Genomic DNA, 18,983 nt, shown 5'->3' with positions numbered 1-18,983 from the left:
CCAGACCTAACCAGCCATCAGTTTTGGATGAACTTTGGATCGAAGTTAGGCCCTGCCTAGGAGGGAACTCGACCCAAAGGGGAGCCTTTTCTGTCCAGGGGTTCAAGAGATTAGAAATCTCCTAGTTTTTGTCTTCTAGTGGTTTTCTCAGCTGCTACCTGAAATCGATAGAACTGTTTTGGTCTATTCTGGTTTCTATGATCTACCATGGTTTTGTTCATGTTGAATGGACTGTGTGAGACTTGTGTCAATCCTTGTTAGGCCTTATTCATCAGACTACTGATCTGATCTGAGAATACCTAACCACTGACATTGATAGCTTGCTGGTTTATCCAGTCTGTTCCTTCTTCTATTCTGATCTATTGTGCTGTTGTTGGGCTATTCTTGGTTGTTTTTATGACTAAGAAATCCTGCAGTTGAAGGCTTGGTAGTTTATCTATCCTAGCCTACGTAATATGGGAAAACAGAATTTAGGTTGAAAATATCACTCACAATAGAAGCAGTGTCTTCTTCCTTGGGATCAAAACAGGGCAGGCGATTGGGAGAAGCTTCAGTTCGAGAGGGCTTCTCAACTAGACCTCGGCTTGGCCTGAATCTTCAAATGTAAGGTCACCACAGCAAGTCTTCTAGGAATCCAGGACCACGAGACCTCAACAGCCCAGATCTGAAGTATTTCGTGGCTGCAGCTAGGTTTGGTAGTGGTAAACTCAGATCTGAGTCTGGTTTGGATTTCTTCACAGCAAAGCCAAGCTTTGGAGGAGAGGTTCTAGGGTGGGTTTGTCGCCTAGGAGAGGGCTACCTTTGCTCAAGATCTCAGCCCCAGCAGATCAAGCACTAAGGAGAACTAAGAGTTTGAATAGGGCAGCAAATATTGCCAGAAACAGGGGCTTCCCGGCAAGGAGAGACGGTCACAAAATAGAACCAGAAAAGAAGAAGAAGATAATAAAGGGAAGAGGAGAAGATGATCAAGGGAGGGGGAGCTAATTGTAGCTCACTGCAACCATGGTTTCAAACCTGGAAACAACCATTCAATTCTTAAAATTCAAAACTTCAAGTCTGTCCTTCGCTACTGTGTTTTGTTTTTTTTTTTGTTTTAGATAAATAAATAAATTCATAACCAAGAGGGGAAGAATAAACAAAGGGGGGGGGGGGGGAAGGCCAAGCCAAGCCAGCCATACAGAACCAAACAAATGAAAATTACATCTGAATAAGATCTACAAGGAGATCAGCAACCAAAAGACACATCGCTAGATCAAAGCAGGGGAGAGCCAGAGTGAGAGGGGGGGGGTAGAAAGCATGGGAGATGGAGTCAGGAGTGGGTAATGGTGTCAGTATGGAGGTTCCAAGAAGCAATGATATGCCTATTCCTAATGGAACTGGGGACAGGTCTAAGGTGAAGGGATTGAATTTTGGAGATAACATCAAAGTAGATGGTTTTCCAAATCTTGTCTAAGGAGCGGGAGTTGGAAGACCATCTACGGATGTTTCTCTCCATCCAGATATGGTTTATGGTAGTAGAGAAAGGTAACTTTCCAATGGTATCACAGTTGTAGGGACCCGAGAAAGTCATGTCAATCCAGATGCATTCTCTGTCAAAGGGGATGATAGGTTTGATAGTGGGCCAGCATTTAGAGGACCAATTTCCTGATGCAAATGGAGAAGGGGCAGGAGAAGAAGAGATGAGGGATGTCCTCAGAATCATGGGGGCAAAGGCAACAAGAGGGGGAAACAGGGATGTGGCGGTGGATGAGGAAGGCTTGGGTTGGGAGACAATTGGAGAGACATCTCCAGAGAGTTAGATTGTGACGAGGGATGTGACCTTTGAACCAAATTAGGTTTTGCCAAGGGAACACAGGCCCAGAGAACTGAACAAAGGACCAAGCAGAGGCAGAAGAGAATATCCCATTGGATGAGGGGAGCCAGATGCAGCTATCTTCTCTACCTCGATGGCCAAGAGGGAGAGGAGGGAGGGAGGACCAAAGGTCAAGGAGGGGGGGAAGGGAGGGAGGGGGGACCAACCAAGAAGGGAGAGGATACGGGAAATAAGAGCAAACTTGGGGATGCTAGATGAGTAGATGGTCCTGGGGGACACCAGGGAGGAGAGGATACCAACTGGGTGCCAGGGGTCCATCCAAAGGGAGGTGGTTCGGCCATTACCAATGGAAAAGGAGATGGCATTGAGGGCCAAGGTTTTGAGAGAGAATTTTCCTCCAGATCGAGGAACTGTCCGGAGGGATTGGGACAGTCCAAAGGGAGTGGTGTTTGGGTAGGTAGGAGTGGATCCAATTTACCCAAATGCCCCTCTGCTTTGACACAATTTTCCAAATGAGCTTAATAATGCCCTTCTCTATTGTGTTACATGGCTATAAAAAAGAAAAATTAAACCTAACAATGAAACTAATTAACATGGAAACTAACCTAAATTAGCAACTGAAATAAAATCTCCCAACTTACTTGATGGACACCCCACTCTAACAATAAGGAAAAATTAATAATCAAAATGCTGAATTAACCCCAAATTTTCGCACGCCCAACTGCATCACACAGCCTGAGCCCATAACAGATAATGGGAGCTCCCTTTGAGCTTAATGGAAGTGATGAACATTCACATTGTCCGCAGTAGGAGTAGGGGACTTGGTCTCATTGGTCTTAGCCATACAGGGAATTCAAAGTACAGACAGCAGCAATAGTATCAATATAAGCAGCAATATATGCACCAGGACAGCACAAAAACAGGTTCGCAAACCACACAGCAAGTAGGGCAACAACAGCCCCACAGAGAAAATCAATAACCCTTCAGGATTTTCAAAAACTCAAATAACAACCATCAGTCAAATAATCTTCACACATCAAAAAACAGCAGCAACCCATAGACCCAAAAATCGATTTTGCAGGGTTTGGGGGAGAAGGAAGAAATCGATATCACTTGATCTGGAGAGCTATACATCTTGAATATCAACTGAGAAGCAGCATAAAGCACCTTCAAATAGTCCCAAATCCAAGGAAAGTAGCAACTAACAAGCACTAGAGAAAATCGATTTTTTTTGTAGGGAAGGGGGGAATTCGATTTTTGCTCCACAAGTTCTTCAAATGAGAAAACTGTAGATCATCACTTGAGGCAGAACAAAAATACTCCATTGATGACGGAGTAACTCTTACATCATAGTAGGTGTAGCAATAGGTGGCTGCTCACCACAGTGTTTGAAAGAAAATAGAAATCAGCAGTTGGAAGATGGAGAAAACGAAATCTGATTTCAGGGGCTCTAACATCATGAGAGAATTCCAGGATCCTGCAACCAGATTAGTGAGGAGAAGAAATAAGAGAGAGAAGAGGAGAAGAAAGGAGAGGAGAGTAGAGAGAGATCGAGACAAGCAGCGAAAGGGAGGAGGCTACCTGCGGCTAGGCAATCCAAAACTAGTCGCAGGTCTCTCTCTCTAATATGTGTGTGTGTGTGTGTGTGTGTGTGTGTGTGTGTATATAACCTACAAATTAATAAAGGGAGTATAAAGGACAGAAATACCCCTCATACCTGCACAATACATAAACAGCATAGAAAACAATTCAAAAGGACTAAAATACCCCTAGAAACTCAATATTTACCATTATATGTTGACTTCGATGGTTGGTTACGTAATTTTATTTCATTGCTGCATGTGTTTATAGAATATAGTTGTATACTTGTATATATGATATTATGCTTAAAATTTGATTTCTTGGAACCAGCCACTATGGATTAAATTAAAATGACCATGATAAATATGAGTTTGTGGAGTACTACAGTCTCTATTACCTTCATATCCAATTGATTTTTATATGATTGTTATACTTGAATTGTTTGTGGTGGTAAATCCTTATGCCACCAAAATGATTATTGATGATTTGATTCTGTTTCATCAATGTGTAGGAGTTTCATATTTCACATTTACACATCTATTTTATTGTTCAAAAAAGATAGTTGGACTATGTTATAAAACTCAAGTGATATCCAAACTTTTTTTTTTTTTGGGATGAATAAATAAATGTATTAGCAAAGAGGAAGAATATACAAAGGGTAGGGGGGGGGGCAGGGAACCACTAGTGGCAAGACCTCAGGGGAGGAAGCAACAATAGGGGGCCAAGAGCCCAACTAAGAGAGGGGATACATTAAGGGGGGCGATGATAGAGGAGGGAAAGCCCCAGGAAACAACAGTGAGCCTATTCCTTGGGTATCATTAATAGGGTGATGAAGGAGACAATTAAGGTTGGAGCTCACATCAAAGTAGATGGCTTTCCAAATCTTATCGTAAGACCGGGAGTTGGAAGTCCATCTACAAAGATTATGCTCCATCTAAATATGACTATTCGTGGCACCAAATGCGAGCATCCCAATCGTATAAAAAATAGAAGACCCTCCAAATGTCATGTCAATCTAGATCCATTCTCTAGATAAAGGAAGAATTCTCATGCGGGATGGCCAATAGGAATTGAGGACCCTCTTCCAAAAAAAGGAGGCAAAGGGGCAAGAGAAGAAAAAATGATCAACATCTTCAGTGCCATTCCAGTAGAGACAGCAGGAGGGGGGACCTGAATATGTTGGTAAAATGAGAAAAGACTGGGAGGCAGTTAATGATAGCACACCAGGTTGTGAAACTGTGATGAGGAATATGACCTTTAAACTAGAATAGTGTTGCGCCAAGGCACAAGGGAGCCTTTGGAACGGATGAAATCCCAAGTAGAGGCGGAGGTGAGCGATCCCTGGGGAGAGGGGAGCCAAAGGACTTTGTCCCTTCCACGGTGGTCAGGAGGGATAGGGGAAGGGAGGATCAGAGATCGGCAAGGGGAGGGGGGAGACCAACCATTGGCAAATAGAATGGCTGCAACATTGGCCGATCTACTCAACTTAGAAGAGTAGATAGATCTAGGAGGGGCCAGAGAAAGCAGGATGCCAAGGGTCCATCCAAAGGGAAGTAGAGGAACCGTCTCCAAGAAGATAGGAAATTGCATCAAGAACAGTAAGTCTAGAGCTGAGGATTTTGCATTAGATCTAGGAGGCATCTGAGGAAGGGGCAGCAGTCCAGAGTGAGTCCTTCTTGAAAAGATAGGAGTAGACCCAAGAAACCCAAATATTGTTATGCTTCAAGGCAATTTTCCAGATGAGCTTTAAGATATCGACAGAGTTAACATCTATGGTTTGCCTCAAACCTAAGCCGCCTTTGATGTGGATCCAGGTTCCAAAATCGGACTCGGATCGCTTAGGGGCCCACAAAAGAACAAATAATTCAATTTAAGCAAACCGGTGGCAATATTGTAATTTATGGCACAATTTAAAACCCTTTTAGAGTGAAATAGCTGAATGGGGACAGATCTGGAATTAATCCCAAAGAAAAACTCAGTTATGAAAATTAATTTGGTGTTTCTAATAATGGGTGTCAGAATTGTAATTATTGGATACTAAGCTAATAAATGGAAAACAAGTGAATGGAGTAACATGAGATGAGGGAGGGGTATTCCTGGAAAGATGGGTAAAAACTGATACTTAAGGTAATAACCAGGTGAAGGGAAGGGCAATAGAGGAATAAAAGAAATTAGGGTAAGATAACACTCACGATAGAAAGTAGTCTTCTTCCTTAGGATCAAAACAGAGCAGGCATGGGGAAGAAACTTCAGTTCGAGAGGGCTTCTTAGTTAGGCCTCGGGTTGGCCTAAACCTTCAAAGGAAAGGTCGCTGCAGCAGGTCTGAATCCAGCATCACAAGACCTTGACAGCCCAGATCTGAATATGAATCAAGCCTGCAACTGGGATTGGTGGTGGTAAAACTCAGATCTGAATCTGGTTTGGATTTCTTCTCAGAAAAACCAAACTTTGGCGGAGATGGTCTTGGGTTTGTGTCACCTACTGGTAGGGAACTCTCTACCAAAGTCTCAATCCAAATAGCTGAAAGGAGAAGGAGATCGATCCTCTAAACTAGGGCTGCAACTGTCTCCCAGAACAGGGTAAGGGAAAAACCAGAAAATAATAGAGATGAAGAAGAAGAAATAAAGAGGAAATAGGAGAAGGGAAAAGAAGAGATTAAAAGATTTCAGAGAAGGAGGAAGAGGGGTCGGCGGTCATGGATTCAAACCCAAAATTCTTCAATTTCATTCAATTATTTAAATATAAATTCTCTTTCATTAAATGGCTATATAAAGAGAATCAAAGCATAAAATTGAAAGTCAATTAAAATGACCTATTTGGCAACTGGAATAAAAATTTAATATCCCTACTAAACTTGACCACACCCTACACTAGTAATTAAAGGAAACAAAACAAATAACTAAATTATTCCCAAAATTTCCCACGCCTAACTGCATCAGCCTTCCGCTTTGGGGCTGGAAACCTTAGACCATGACATTAGATGGAGGAATTTGGAAGATTCTGCACCTTTCCAGAGGAAGAGGCAGAGAAGGGAGTCAATCAATTTGGTAGTGGCAGAGGGAAGAATGAAGATTCCAGGCCAATAGAGATACATGGATTGGATGACAGATTTGATGAGATCTAGCCGACCAACATAGGAGAGAAGCTTGCCTTTCCAAAGCTGGAGCCTTTTCCCCATTAGATCAAGAAGGGGGGAGTAATGATGGGAGGAGAGTCTAGAGGTGATCATAGGCAGCCCAAAGTATTTGACAGGGAGGGATCTGAGCGAAAAGCCAAAGAGGGCAAGAAGTTGGTCTCTGCAAGCATTGGAGAAACCAAAAAGGAAGAGGTTTGATTTGAGGAGATTGATACAAAGCCCAGAATGGGATTTGAAGAGGCGAGGGGAGGACATGATGTTGGATATGGAAGAAGGATCAGCTGTAGAGAAGATCATGAGGTCATCAACAAAAGCAAGATGGGTGAGCATTAGACACTTGCATTTGGGGATTGGAGAGATAAGGTATTGATCAGTGGGGGCTTGGATGGAGTGGGAGAGGACCTCAAGGGCAAGAGAGAAAAAGAAGGGAGACAAGGGTCGTCCTTGACAAATGATGACCAAGGAAGAGAAGTAACAGTAGGGCTACCATTGACCAGGACTGAGAAGGGAGGAGTTGAGATGAGTGAATTCAATGGACAAAAGAAGGGGGGAAGGGCATTTGGAGTAGGACTCTGGAGATAAAATCCCAATAGATAGAGTCAAATGCCTTATGAATGGTAATCTTGAGAAGAGTAGCAGAGGAAAGGGATTTATAGTTAAACCCTTTGACAATTTCATGATAAATAATGATGTTGTTAGCTATGCTCCTCCCAGCTATAAAATCCGATTGGTTGGACTGACAAGTGAGCCAATGAATACCTGTATTTTGTTGGACATAATTTTCGCTATAAATTTCTACAAGATTTTGCAAAGGGAGATGGGGGTCTGAAATCAGGCATGACCTTGGCATCCTCTTTCTTGGGAATGAGGTAAAGGAAGGTGTGGTTAACACCATTAATCTAGGAGGGGTTGAGGAAGAAACTTTTGATGGTAAGAATGAAATCATCTCTGATGATGTGCTAGCAAGTAGAGAAGACTCCCATACTAAACCCATCATGACCAAAGGCTTTGTTTGAATTATGGGGAAGGAAGCAGCTAGGATTTTATCATCTGAAGGGATGGCCTAGAGGCCTGAGCTGGTCAAGAATGAATTTGTTAAGGAGATCATCAGGCAAAAAGGTTGGGGAGTGGGGGGGGGGGGGGGGGGAGGGAAGGGAGGTGGAAGAGGTTGGAGAAGTAGGAGACGACTTTAGATTTGATGTCCTCAGGCGAGAGTAGCTCAATCCTAGAGCTGGAGAAGAGCTTGGGAATGGAGTTGGAATTAGTTCTAGCCTTGAACGATCTGTGAAAATATGCAAAGTCGGAGTCACCAAGCTCAAGCCATTTGATTCTGGATTTTTGGCAATGAAAGCTTTCCTTTTGGGCTGGGAGAGAGGAGAGCTTCAATGCTGCCTGCTTTTCCTCATCCACTAGAGATAAGTTATGAAGGTCCTCTAGGAGCCTGGATTGGATGACGTCCAGCTTAGACTGACAGGAGAGAGCTCGGTCATTGATGTTCATAATAGTGTTGGAGTTCCAACTTCTGAAAACGGCTTTGCCATTCTTGAGCTTTCTGGAAAAATCAATAAGAGGGGAGAAGGGGGAGTGGACAAGGATATCTTAAGTTTCATGAATCAGGGGGAGGAAATCTTGGTGAGGGATCCACATGTTAAAGAATTTGAATGGCTTATGGCCAAAGGAGATGAGGGGTCGAACGAAAAGAGTGATGTGAGAATGATCAGAAATGCTAGAGAGTTTGAATGAAGCATGGGAAGAGGGAAAGAGTTAAGCCAGGTCTCATTGATAAGGGCTTTATCCAATTTGCAAGCGACTTGGTCAGGTTCGCTTCTTTGGTTGTGCCAAGTAAATTTGGATCCCAACCATCTAAGGTCATTCATGCCAATGACTTCATTGCAATCATTGAAGGCTTCAACAGAGAGGATCAACGGGGGAGCTGCCTTGCTTTTTATGAGAATATCTGACCACATTGAAATCGCCCCAAGGGAGGTCATTAAAAATGGGGGCAAAGGAACAGAGGTTGGTCCAGAGGGAAAGCCTATCAGGAGCCTTGTCGAGGGCATAGACGATAGAGAAGAAACAAGGGGGCAAACCAGAGAGGGAAGAGAGGGAAAGGTGGATGGATTGGGAGGAGGAAGCAACAAAGGTGACATGGATCAGGGGGGATTCTATAGAATCCAGATACGATCATTGGGGGAGTGACTATAATTGGAAAGGAAGGACCATGAAGGGTCAATGGAAGCGATGATATGAGGGCATTAGGCTTGAGGACTCTGGTCTCAAAGAGACAACAGAGGGCGGCTTTTGAGGACCTGATGCGGGATCAAATAACAGCATGCTTGGCAGAGGAGTTGAGGCCTCTGACATTCCAGATGATCCAAGGAATCATCTAGAATGGGATGAAGAGGGCTTCGAGAGCTCCGAAGAGCTAGAAGGAGGCTTGGAAGGGGTAGGGAGGGGCTTCTGCCTAAGCCTATGATGATATTCCTTAATGGGGGGGGGGGGGGAAGGCTGAGAGGCTTTGGGGAGCATAGCCTTATCAATTCCTATAGAGAGAAGTGGATCTGGAGGATTTCTTCTTCCTTAAGGGGGGACAAGAGTGGGGGAAGTCATTGTAGGAGGCTCAGAGGGAGCGATAACCAAATGGGTAGGAGCATTCCCGGAACCTAGGGAATCGACAGTGGCATCGGGGCCTGGCAGAAGCCAGGAGCAGAGTCATTCACAGTAGCAAGACCTGGTGGAAGGCCAGGGCAGGTATCACTAGAGGCAGCAGGGCCTTGCGGAAGGCCACTGCAAGTGGCTTCAGGGTAGGCAGAGCCTGACGTGAGGCTAGGGCAGGGATGGTTGGTGGGAGCATGGTCTTGCGTTGCAGCGCAGGCACCTTCTGAGGCGACTCGACAACAGACAGCTTTAGTGGATTGAAAACCAAAGGGGGGATGAGAGGTCAGGGGCAAGCAGGTCGGAGATGATGCCTTCCGAGGTGGTTGCAGCAGTAGCAGAGTCAAAAGGATCTGGCGATAGGCCAAGGGTAAGCCCAGGAGGGTGGGCTCCGGCAGAGGGCAAGGGATCAACAAAACTAAGATCGGCGGGACGCAGAGGAGCAGAGACGTTGATCGAAGAACCGATGTTTACGCCTTTCCAAGGCTGTAGAAGCTGTGGAGAACCTGATGGGAGGTCCAGAATAGGACCAGGGAGGCGAGTGGAAGGAGACGAAGAAATAGGTCTTGTGACCAAATATTTTACAATTGTGCATAAGGGAGGCATCCATTCATAATGTATGACTTGGGAGAAAGAGAATCTATCTTCGTCGTGTATGGCAACCAAGGAAGGAGTAACATCTGCTGAGAGCTCGACACAAATTTTTGCGAAGGCCAGGCGATCTTGGATCCGTGTTCTGTGATCAGAATACAAAGGCTAGCCAATGACTCAGCCTATTATGCTAAGCCCTTGGGCACACCAGTAGTAGAGGGGAAGATTGGACATGGAGATCTAGACCATAATAGCGTTGATATCAACTTTACTGAGGGATAGATGCTGGTCCCATTGTTTGAGAAATATAGGTGTTTTTGCCAACAAGCCAAGGACCACCTTCCAAGGCCGCATTCTTTTCTTCGTTTGAGATATTAAAAATGAAAATGCCATTATCAAGGAGGAACATTTGCAGCATGCCAGAAGAATTGCAGAGAGAGAGAGGACTTCATGATTGGAAAGAGGGGGTTTGCTTCTGAGGAAATGCCCAATGAGAGTTTTTCCATTTGGCAATTTCGGAGTCGAGCATTCCCACAGGGCTGAATCCCACCAGCGACTCATTGATGAGAGTAGGGGGGATGAAGTTCAAGGGAAGGCCAACATGGGATGGGTGGTAGTTGGAAGAAACCACAGTTTTCCAGGATTTTGGAGGGTTGGTAGGAGAGGAGGAAGAGGGGTGTCTGGAAGGAGAGGAAGGGGAGTGAGCAGTTCCCAGAATGGAAGGGGCTGCAGATGAAAGAGGTTGAAGTGGAGAGTTTCTGATGGTGGGAACCGACATAGGAGGAAGGGACATGGTAGGTTCTAGGGGGTGCATGGGGGCCATATGTTTTATCTTACGAAGCAGCGCTGATAAGTGAAATCCAAACTTAGTTAGGCAAAATGTATTGTTCTGAGCTATATTTAGATTCAGGCTCCAATTCATGTTTCTTCAACCAATACTTCTAATTCACGTATAATATTTTGTAATTCCTTACATAAGGATTCAGAAAATACTAGATCTCTCCCACACAGGAAAAATGTTGATAAAACTCCAAGATGGAATTTTCTTTGAACCAATCTTTTCTCTCTCTCTCTCTCATTATTATTCACGAAAGAAAAGAAAATTTCTTATTTCCCTTATTTTTAAGTATTTGTGCCTATGTTGCAGAGGCTCTGTGATAATGATCCTGGGGTCATGGGTGCAACACTCTGCCCTCTTTTTGATCTTGTCGCTACTGATGCAAATTCTTACAAGGATTTAGTTATCGGCTTCGTAAGCATTCTTAAGCAAGTAGCAGAACACAGATTGCCGAAGAGTTATGATTACCATCAGATGCCAGCCCCATTCATTCAGGTAATTACTACACATCAATTATGTTTCAGTCAATGAAATTTTGCAGAGGCCTGCAGTGCCAGGAGAGTCTCGTGCACTGGATATGCTTTTTTGTTTTTTTTGGTTGGCTGAATTCACAAGCAATTTCCAGCTAGTTTCTCTACAAGGCAGACATTGTTATTGTAAGCATAGTACATCTTCTTTAGAAACATATATTCTATGATTCACTGACTGCAGAGGAAAAATCACAGAATGCCTTTTTCCCCTGCCTCTCACAAGTTACCCCACCATTTCTCTTCCTTCAAGGTGCTTGCTGCAGGTTGGTGGTAGTGGATGCTGATAGAAAACAAAAAATCCTACGTAAAAATATAGGAAGCTTGCTAGCATTTCAATTGGTTGGAAGAAATAGGAAACTTTCTATAGTATAGACTGATTTAATAAATTATCGTAAATATTTGTTTTAAAAACTGTGCACCTTGCATACCTCAGGTAAGTGCTTTCCCTTGCACCTTGCACCTCATTGACATGGTACAAGGCATGAGGCAATGAGGCGTAAGGCTGCTCCTCCTCACCTGATGTGCAAGGTGCTGCCTCAAACATTGTAATGCAGAATCGATCTCGAACCAGTGAAGAGCTAGTGAGAGATCAATCACCACAAGATCAAAATATGGGACAGACATAAATCAATAATGGATTTTTTTTTTTTCAACTCTGTTTTTATTAATTTAATTATTTTTACATATAAAAGAAGAAGGATATAACCAAGGCTTTACTGCCAGGCCTGCGGGTGGAATCACTACCATATCTTACGTACTGAACCACCAATCAGGCTCTTGGAATCACCACCAAGAGGGTGGAACTGCATCACCACAGTACAAAAGGACAGCGTCACCACTGCACTAACAGGGCTGAAGCTAAAACTCGCTTTGTTTTTCAACTGTTGGGTCTAAGCCCTTTTTCATTTATTTATTACTTCATAGAAACCAACAAAATAGGATCCTTGTAGCAGACCCTATTTAGTTGGGATAAGGCTGAGCTGTTGTTATTGGATTCATGTAGCCGACCCCATTCAATTGGTATAAGGTTATGATTGTTGTTGTTGTTGTTGTACGGCTGAGCTGTTGTTGTTATAGAAACCGACAAAGAAAACCTCTAGTATGGTAGGAGGATCCCTTACAACTTAAGTCTTCCTTCAAAATAGAAACTGCCTAGAACATTACAATATAGAAACTATGGATGGATTGTAGCATATCTATCCAACCCTACAAAATAGAAAGTAAGAAGCTATGAAGTGAAACCTACAATCCCTATAGTAGCTGGAATTTCTTTAACAGAATATTCCCCACTTATCTTCTCTAGATCTTCTAGAATATCCTCCAATTCTCCTTCCTATGACCTGCATCACATTGCAAATATGGAACTGTGCAAAGACATCATAGTTTAAAGTCTTGAGACTTATTTTAACCTTGGACTTGCCAGAACTGTGCACATCAAACCCTAACTTGACCTGCACTAGATTGTAACCCATGTGCCTGACTTTGGTAGAGACACCAAGAAAGTGTATACAAACTGCAAAGACAGCCTAGCTAGTGCCTAGCTCTCCCCCTTGGACTTGTGGCTAGGCTTTAGAACTCCATCACTGTTTCATCAATGAGAAGAATAATTTGGAGGATTCCTTTTTTTCTTTTGGGATATTTGGAAATATCTTTATTGGAGAATCTTTAATGAGGTCTCATCATTATCATAGAAGTGTATTGATGTGAAGACATGAGATACCCACCCTCTTTAGTGTGGGCTGCTTAGAAGGGGTTGGATTTGGGGCCTTGTACAGTTTAGTGAGGCATGGTGTATTCTTTAAGTTGGGTGTTTCAAAGTTTCATAATATCACAAATTATCTGGAATAGGATCCTGAATCCTAAACTCCTCTTGGTTGTAATAATCCAAGTAATTGCAAACAGAAATCTTAGGATGCCATTTTAATTTTTATTCGTTGATTACTTTCTTTTTTTTTTTTTTTTCCCCCAAAATATCTTCAAATTGCTGATTTCATAACCAAAGACTTATATAAATCTAGAGATAGGAAATGGTCTAATCTCAATTACTCACTTATTGAAGCCTCATTCCTACTTGTTCATCCATGCTGCATTACCAATTCAACAAATTCACCTGTTTAAGTGTTCGGAAGCAGATTCCTTTATTACTGAACTCTCAGAACCGTAAATGTCTATTGCTGCAGTGTGCTGTTTGGTTTCTTTTCTCTATGGCTGCGACAAGGTGCCGCTCCAGTTAAATGCTTCAAGCATTAACAAGGATGCACCTTACATGGTTATTCATACATCGGTTTCACTTTGTATCTTGCAGATCAGATTGTTGAAAATTTTGGCATTGCTGGGTAATGGTGACAAACAAGCAAGTGAACACATGTTTACTGTTCTGGGTGACATATTTAGGAAGTGTGATCCATCAAGCAACATAGGGAATGCTGTTCTATATGAGTGCATCTGTTGTGTTTCCTCCATACATTCTAGCCCCAAATTGCTAGAATCTGCTGCAGAAGTAACTTCTCGATTTCTGAAGGTTTGCTACCCACTGTTTGCACTTGGTTTTTATGAAACATCAAAATTATTATTTTGTATGTGTGTTAGCTGTCTTTCTTATAATAACACCATGTTTAATACATTTTTTTCTAACTTGAGCAGAGTGATAGTCATAATCTAAAGTATATGGGCATTGATGCCCTAGGTAGACTTATAAAAATAAACCCAGAGATTGCTGAGGAGCACCAGCTTGCTGTGATCGACTGCTTGGAGGTGAGAGACTAATACAATTCTATTAATCTGATGTCGTGTTAGGGACTAGAAAGGCATTGGCATTCCATGTAGGTCCTCATTGGTAGTGGCTGTAACGCTTTCCTTTCTACATATGATTTTATTCTAATTCCTTGCTTGTATTGCATTCTGTACCACAATTTATGATGTCACTGGAGGCTCAGGCCTTCTGCAAAGTCCTCTGTATGGAATTTCATTTGGTGAATTTAATAAGATGTTCCATGTTTGGACCTGTGGCGTATAACTTCTGAAGGAGGCTTTGTGTATGGCTTCAAGGGAGACACTTGTTTTTTTTTTTTTTTTTTAACTCTGATTTTGTTTCCTCTTCCATTCTTTGGCCTTGGGTCAGCTACAAATATGGCATCAAATAGAGTTCATTGGTGAGGCAGGATTTGGGATCTGTGTAGCTGACCCCATTTAGTTGGGATAAGAGGCAGAGCTGAGTTGGGGGAGGGTGGTGTTGGTTCTCTTTTCATGAAAAAACTATAAATATTTGAGAAATGCTAAGAGGTCCACCGGGTCAGCTACCTGGATGATCCCTGCTTGTGATTGGACTACCTCATTATGTGCCATAGTTCAAAAAATCGGGTTTCCGTCTTGTTTCGGCCAGATCGAAATCTGAAATTTTGTCCGAAATGTTGCTTAAACAGAGCCTTTTTGCCTGTGAGTTTTGGAATGTCTATATAAACATATGTAAACCTTTATATTGCAAGAAAGGTCACACAAAGTAATGGTTTGAATTTGAAAAGGAAAGTAAAACAAGTAAATTATGCACCATGAATGAAGAAACATAATATTTATTAATTATGAAATAGTACAACATACATGTAATATACGCTCATGGAGACTGAAGTCCCAACAATTCAATGCTGTGTGGTGATACATGAGTACAAAGTGGACCCCCTCAGGCCATCCTAATGGCTAATGCCTCAAAATTACATGGAGGATCGAGCTCACTTATGGAATGATGGTGCCAATGCCAATTTCCCTCCGATTGTATGACAAATGCAGGGCACATCATAGTGTGCTAGAAGAAATGCTCGAAGTCCTCCACGATTGCCCTGTAAATGGCCTCATCTACACACTAGAGGTAACCTATCCTAGGCATGGTTTAAAGTATCTTCGATACCGATACGATACGTATCTTAAATTTATCCAATTGATACGATACACACCGATACGATACATAGAATTTTTAAAATCCTTTCGTATCGATATATATCCTACAATATATACCGATATGCACCAATACACTATTGATACGTACTGATACTCTATGAAAAATATAAAATCGAGGTGAAATATATATTTCGGTATGTATCGGTAAGTATCGGTGAGTATTTGTATGTATCGATGAGTATCGGTATGTATCGATCAGTACGTATTGGTGATTATCGATATATACCAATACAGTGCACTACGGTCATATAATGGCTAAGATGGGTATTTTTTTAGAAAACATGATTTTTTGAGAGGTTTTTGTTCCAAAGTTACTGCCAGCCATATTTCTCTCTAACTAAAGTGGAAATCAAGGTTGAGAACAAGGATTTTACATTTATGGGACAATTACAAACCTTGAATTCTTAGGGCCCGTTTGATAACGTTTCTGCCGTTTCTGTTTCAAGAAACGGTAGAAACATAAATTTTCGTTTCTAGAAACAGAAACGGAATTGAAGGTGTTTGATAAGTCATGTTTTTAGAAGTTGATAATAACCAATGAAAAAATGGCCACAAGTCGTTTCCAGAAACGGCGAAACAAGTTGAACTTGTTTCGCCTGGGTCGTTTCTTGAACCATAAATAAGTATAAATTTCTATTTCTATTTCTGAAAATAAGTGAAACGAAACAGTTTATCAAACACTTTTTGCTCTGTTTCTACTGTTTTTGGAAACAGAAACGGCAAAAACGCGGTATAAATTTAGTGTTTATGCATAATACATGTTATCAATAGCTTTTTTTAACAAATTTTTTATGCAAAAGTGTTTAAAAAGGTGTTTCATATCTATTCATGTGCGTATCTTTAGCGTATCTTAGCGTGTCTCCGATACGATACGATACCCTCCGATACGTATCTTAATTTTGGTCGACCGATACGGTGACCGATACCGATACTTTAATCCTTGAATTCCTAGGTACAGCGAACCAGCCACTTAGCCACTATGACTTGATGCAAGCCATTCAGACATTGGATGGTTGTCTTCAGAGATCTTTTGGACACTTTCAGCCCTATCGGTTGATACTTTCCAACAGGCTGGCCATATCAGAAGGCCTTGGCTCACTGATAGCCATAGCTCAAATTACCTCTTGATGGGTTTACAATAGCCTAGGTGACTAGGATCTGAAATGCAATTGTATCCAGAATCACAGTGAAGAAAATAAAGAACCAGAATCCCATATTCCTACTTTCTCTCCGTTATTGTAAAGAAAGAGGGCTGGTGTCATATTTGACACAAGTCATTACCCCATCCAACAGTAAGGAATGGTTGTATTAGAAACAAAGTGGAGGTCACTCCAATTCAGGACAAGTTCCGCGAGAGCCGGTTGAAATGGTATGACCACGTTCAATGGAAACCTATGGATGCCCCAACAAGGAAAAGCGGCCGGATTCATATAGAGAGTTTCAGAAGAGGTAGGGAGAGACCTAAAATGGCTATTAACAAAGTGGTTAGGAAAGATATGCAAAAGGTATGGTTGTATTCTAGTATGACCACATATAGACCACTGTGGAGGACAAAGATCCACATAGCCAACCCCTTGTAGGGGATGTTCCTGGGATGTTGTTCTATTTTACTGCTAAGACTTATTTCTTTTACGCCTTTTAGTTCTGTGTACACTTCTTTTATTCTGTTTTTCTTTTACTTTGATATGTATTGGATCCATGTAGCCGACCCCATTAAGTTGGGATAAGGTTATGGTTGTTGTTGTTGTAAAGTGACCTATTACCAAAAAATAAAAACCATTGGAGCAAATGCCAACACATGTGCGGCCCAATACAAGGCTTATTTCTAGTAAAATAAGCCCAATTCTGTGTTTTATCTACATCAGGATTCCTATTTTAATTTTGTCATGGGGCTCATTAAGGAATAAGCAAATAGAATGAATTATGATGTAGATATATCTAATGGACATATTTATTTTTTGTTTTTGTGTTATTTACGTGTTGATTAAAAAATGTTTACTTATCTTTCTGAATATTGGACATTTTCTAGTGGCATTCATCAAACGCTGTACAATGTAAATGTTGTTAACTTTTTGCAGTTGAAAATACCCATTTTTCATGTTCATACTAGCCAGAAGAAATTGTTTTTAGGCTAATCCAATCTTTCCTGATGCAGGATCCAGATGATACCTTGAAGAGGAAGACTTTTGAACTGCTTTATAAAATGACCAAGCCTTCTAATGTGGAAGTGATAGCTGATCGCATGATTGATTACATGATAAGCATTAATGATAATCACTACAAAACAGAAATAGCATCTCGATGTGTTGAACTTGCAGAGCAGTTTGCCCCTAGTAACCAATGGTTTATTCAGGTGTTTTACTGCTTTTGCTGCTCCTGCTCGTTCATTTGTTTAGATCATGGTTTGTTTCTATAGGCATCTAACATGTTTTCTTCCCAGACCATGAATAAGGTCTTTGAGCATGCAGGTGATCTTGTCAATGTTAAGGTGGCACATAATTTAATGCGGCTAATTGCTGAAGGATTTGGGGGCGATGACGAAGGTGCAGATAGTCAACTGAGATCCTCTGCTGTATGTAAATCCACTTGATTCATCTAGGCACCAAATGATTTACTTTTTGCTACCATAAGTCTTAAATCTGCATTGTGAGTTCCTACGCTTTGGTTGCCTAGATGCCTGTCTCGTGACAAGCACCTGGCCACTGCCTTAGCTTGCATTGGCGTCTTGACAACTACGCATAAAAGATTGATAACTTTGTCTTACTATCACCAAGGTTTCAAAATTTAGCAAAAGTTAAAAAGAGATTTTTTTGAACTTCAAGCTGTCCAAAATTCTCACTATATCTCATAGGACTAAGATTGGTGCAAAACCAGGGTCTGGAACCCGGCTTACCACCCTTAACATGGCTTGTCACCAATACTCAAGTTCCAGCACTCTACGCTTCTAAGTTCCCTATATGATCACACACTTAATGGTGATTTTGGTTGTAAGATATCTAAGGTGAAATTAGTTTGAGCTGGAATTTCCTGTTGCAAAATTGTATGAGGTACCTACATCCATATATCCCGCTGTCTACTTTTTTCTCCCCTGAGGTGTTCGTAAGCATTTTGTTCGTCTACTTGCTTCTGAGCCCCATCCTCATCCATTCGTTTGGACTGCTATATCAGTATTGATTTCTCATCTAACAACCTAAAATTAAGTGCTGTCCTTGCCTAAGCTTACACTTTAGCTGCCAAATGTTGGACCTTGATGCAGTAGCATTATCGTGGCTGCACCGGCATGACCCAGAAATATTGAAAATCTATTTCTTCTATTTTTTGTCATTATAAACTAAAATCTATCTTTTGTGGCTTAGAATCGTGTATTTCCTGCTCTTATTAGTTAATTATAGGACTCTATAACCGAGAATTGTAAAAGCCCTAATACTATTATTTAAACGATTTTCAAATTTTTGTTATCTAACTCGTGCATTTTTTTTTGGTACAGGTAGAGTCATATCTACGCATTATTGGAGAGCCAAAACTGCCGTCTTTGTTTCTGCAAGTACTTGATTTTGTTTTGTTTAAGTTTCATTTTAGTCCCCCTTTACTTACATGAAAGCAACTCCACAAGCATACTTCTTTGTCCATTCTGTTAATGGTACTGAGTCACAGGTAATTTGTTGGGTCTTGGGTGAATACGGAACTGCAGACGGAATGTTTTCTGCTTCCTATGTCACTGGGAAGTTATGTGATGTGGCAGAGGCACATCCAAGTGATGACAATGTCAAGGTATATTTTAACTTTTCTGAGATCTCTATATGTTGTACTTCTCTTTGTTTTTAAAATTGCTTCTCTTATTCTTCTTGTATTTTATTTTATTTTATTTTTTTGTTTGGGGGGGGGGGG

The 18,983-nt window shown here is 41.6% G+C and overlaps 1 protein-coding gene across 1 annotated transcript in view; it reads left to right on the top strand.

Annotated features, from left to right (window-relative positions):
* LOC122064981 (AP-4 complex subunit epsilon-like) overlaps positions 1 to 18,983 on the top strand; it is a 43,473-nt gene that overhangs the window by 10,366 nt on the left and 14,124 nt on the right. The window contains exons 2-8 of the mRNA XM_042628776.1: positions 10,924 to 11,109; positions 13,450 to 13,665; positions 13,788 to 13,898; positions 17,251 to 17,448; positions 17,536 to 17,667; positions 18,583 to 18,639; positions 18,750 to 18,866. Coding sequence (XP_042484710.1) covers positions 10,924 to 11,109; positions 13,450 to 13,665; positions 13,788 to 13,898; positions 17,251 to 17,448; positions 17,536 to 17,667; positions 18,583 to 18,639; positions 18,750 to 18,866 — 1,017 coding nt within the window. The remainder of the gene's footprint in view (positions 1 to 10,923; positions 11,110 to 13,449; positions 13,666 to 13,787; positions 13,899 to 17,250; positions 17,449 to 17,535; positions 17,668 to 18,582; positions 18,640 to 18,749; positions 18,867 to 18,983) is intronic.

This window comes from Macadamia integrifolia, unplaced genomic scaffold (assembly GCF_013358625.1).
Source record: "Macadamia integrifolia cultivar HAES 741 unplaced genomic scaffold, SCU_Mint_v3 scaffold1844, whole genome shotgun sequence".
NCBI classification, from domain to species: Eukaryota; Viridiplantae; Streptophyta; class Magnoliopsida; order Proteales; family Proteaceae; genus Macadamia; species Macadamia integrifolia.
This window is presented reverse-complemented; position numbering and strand designations above follow the sequence as displayed.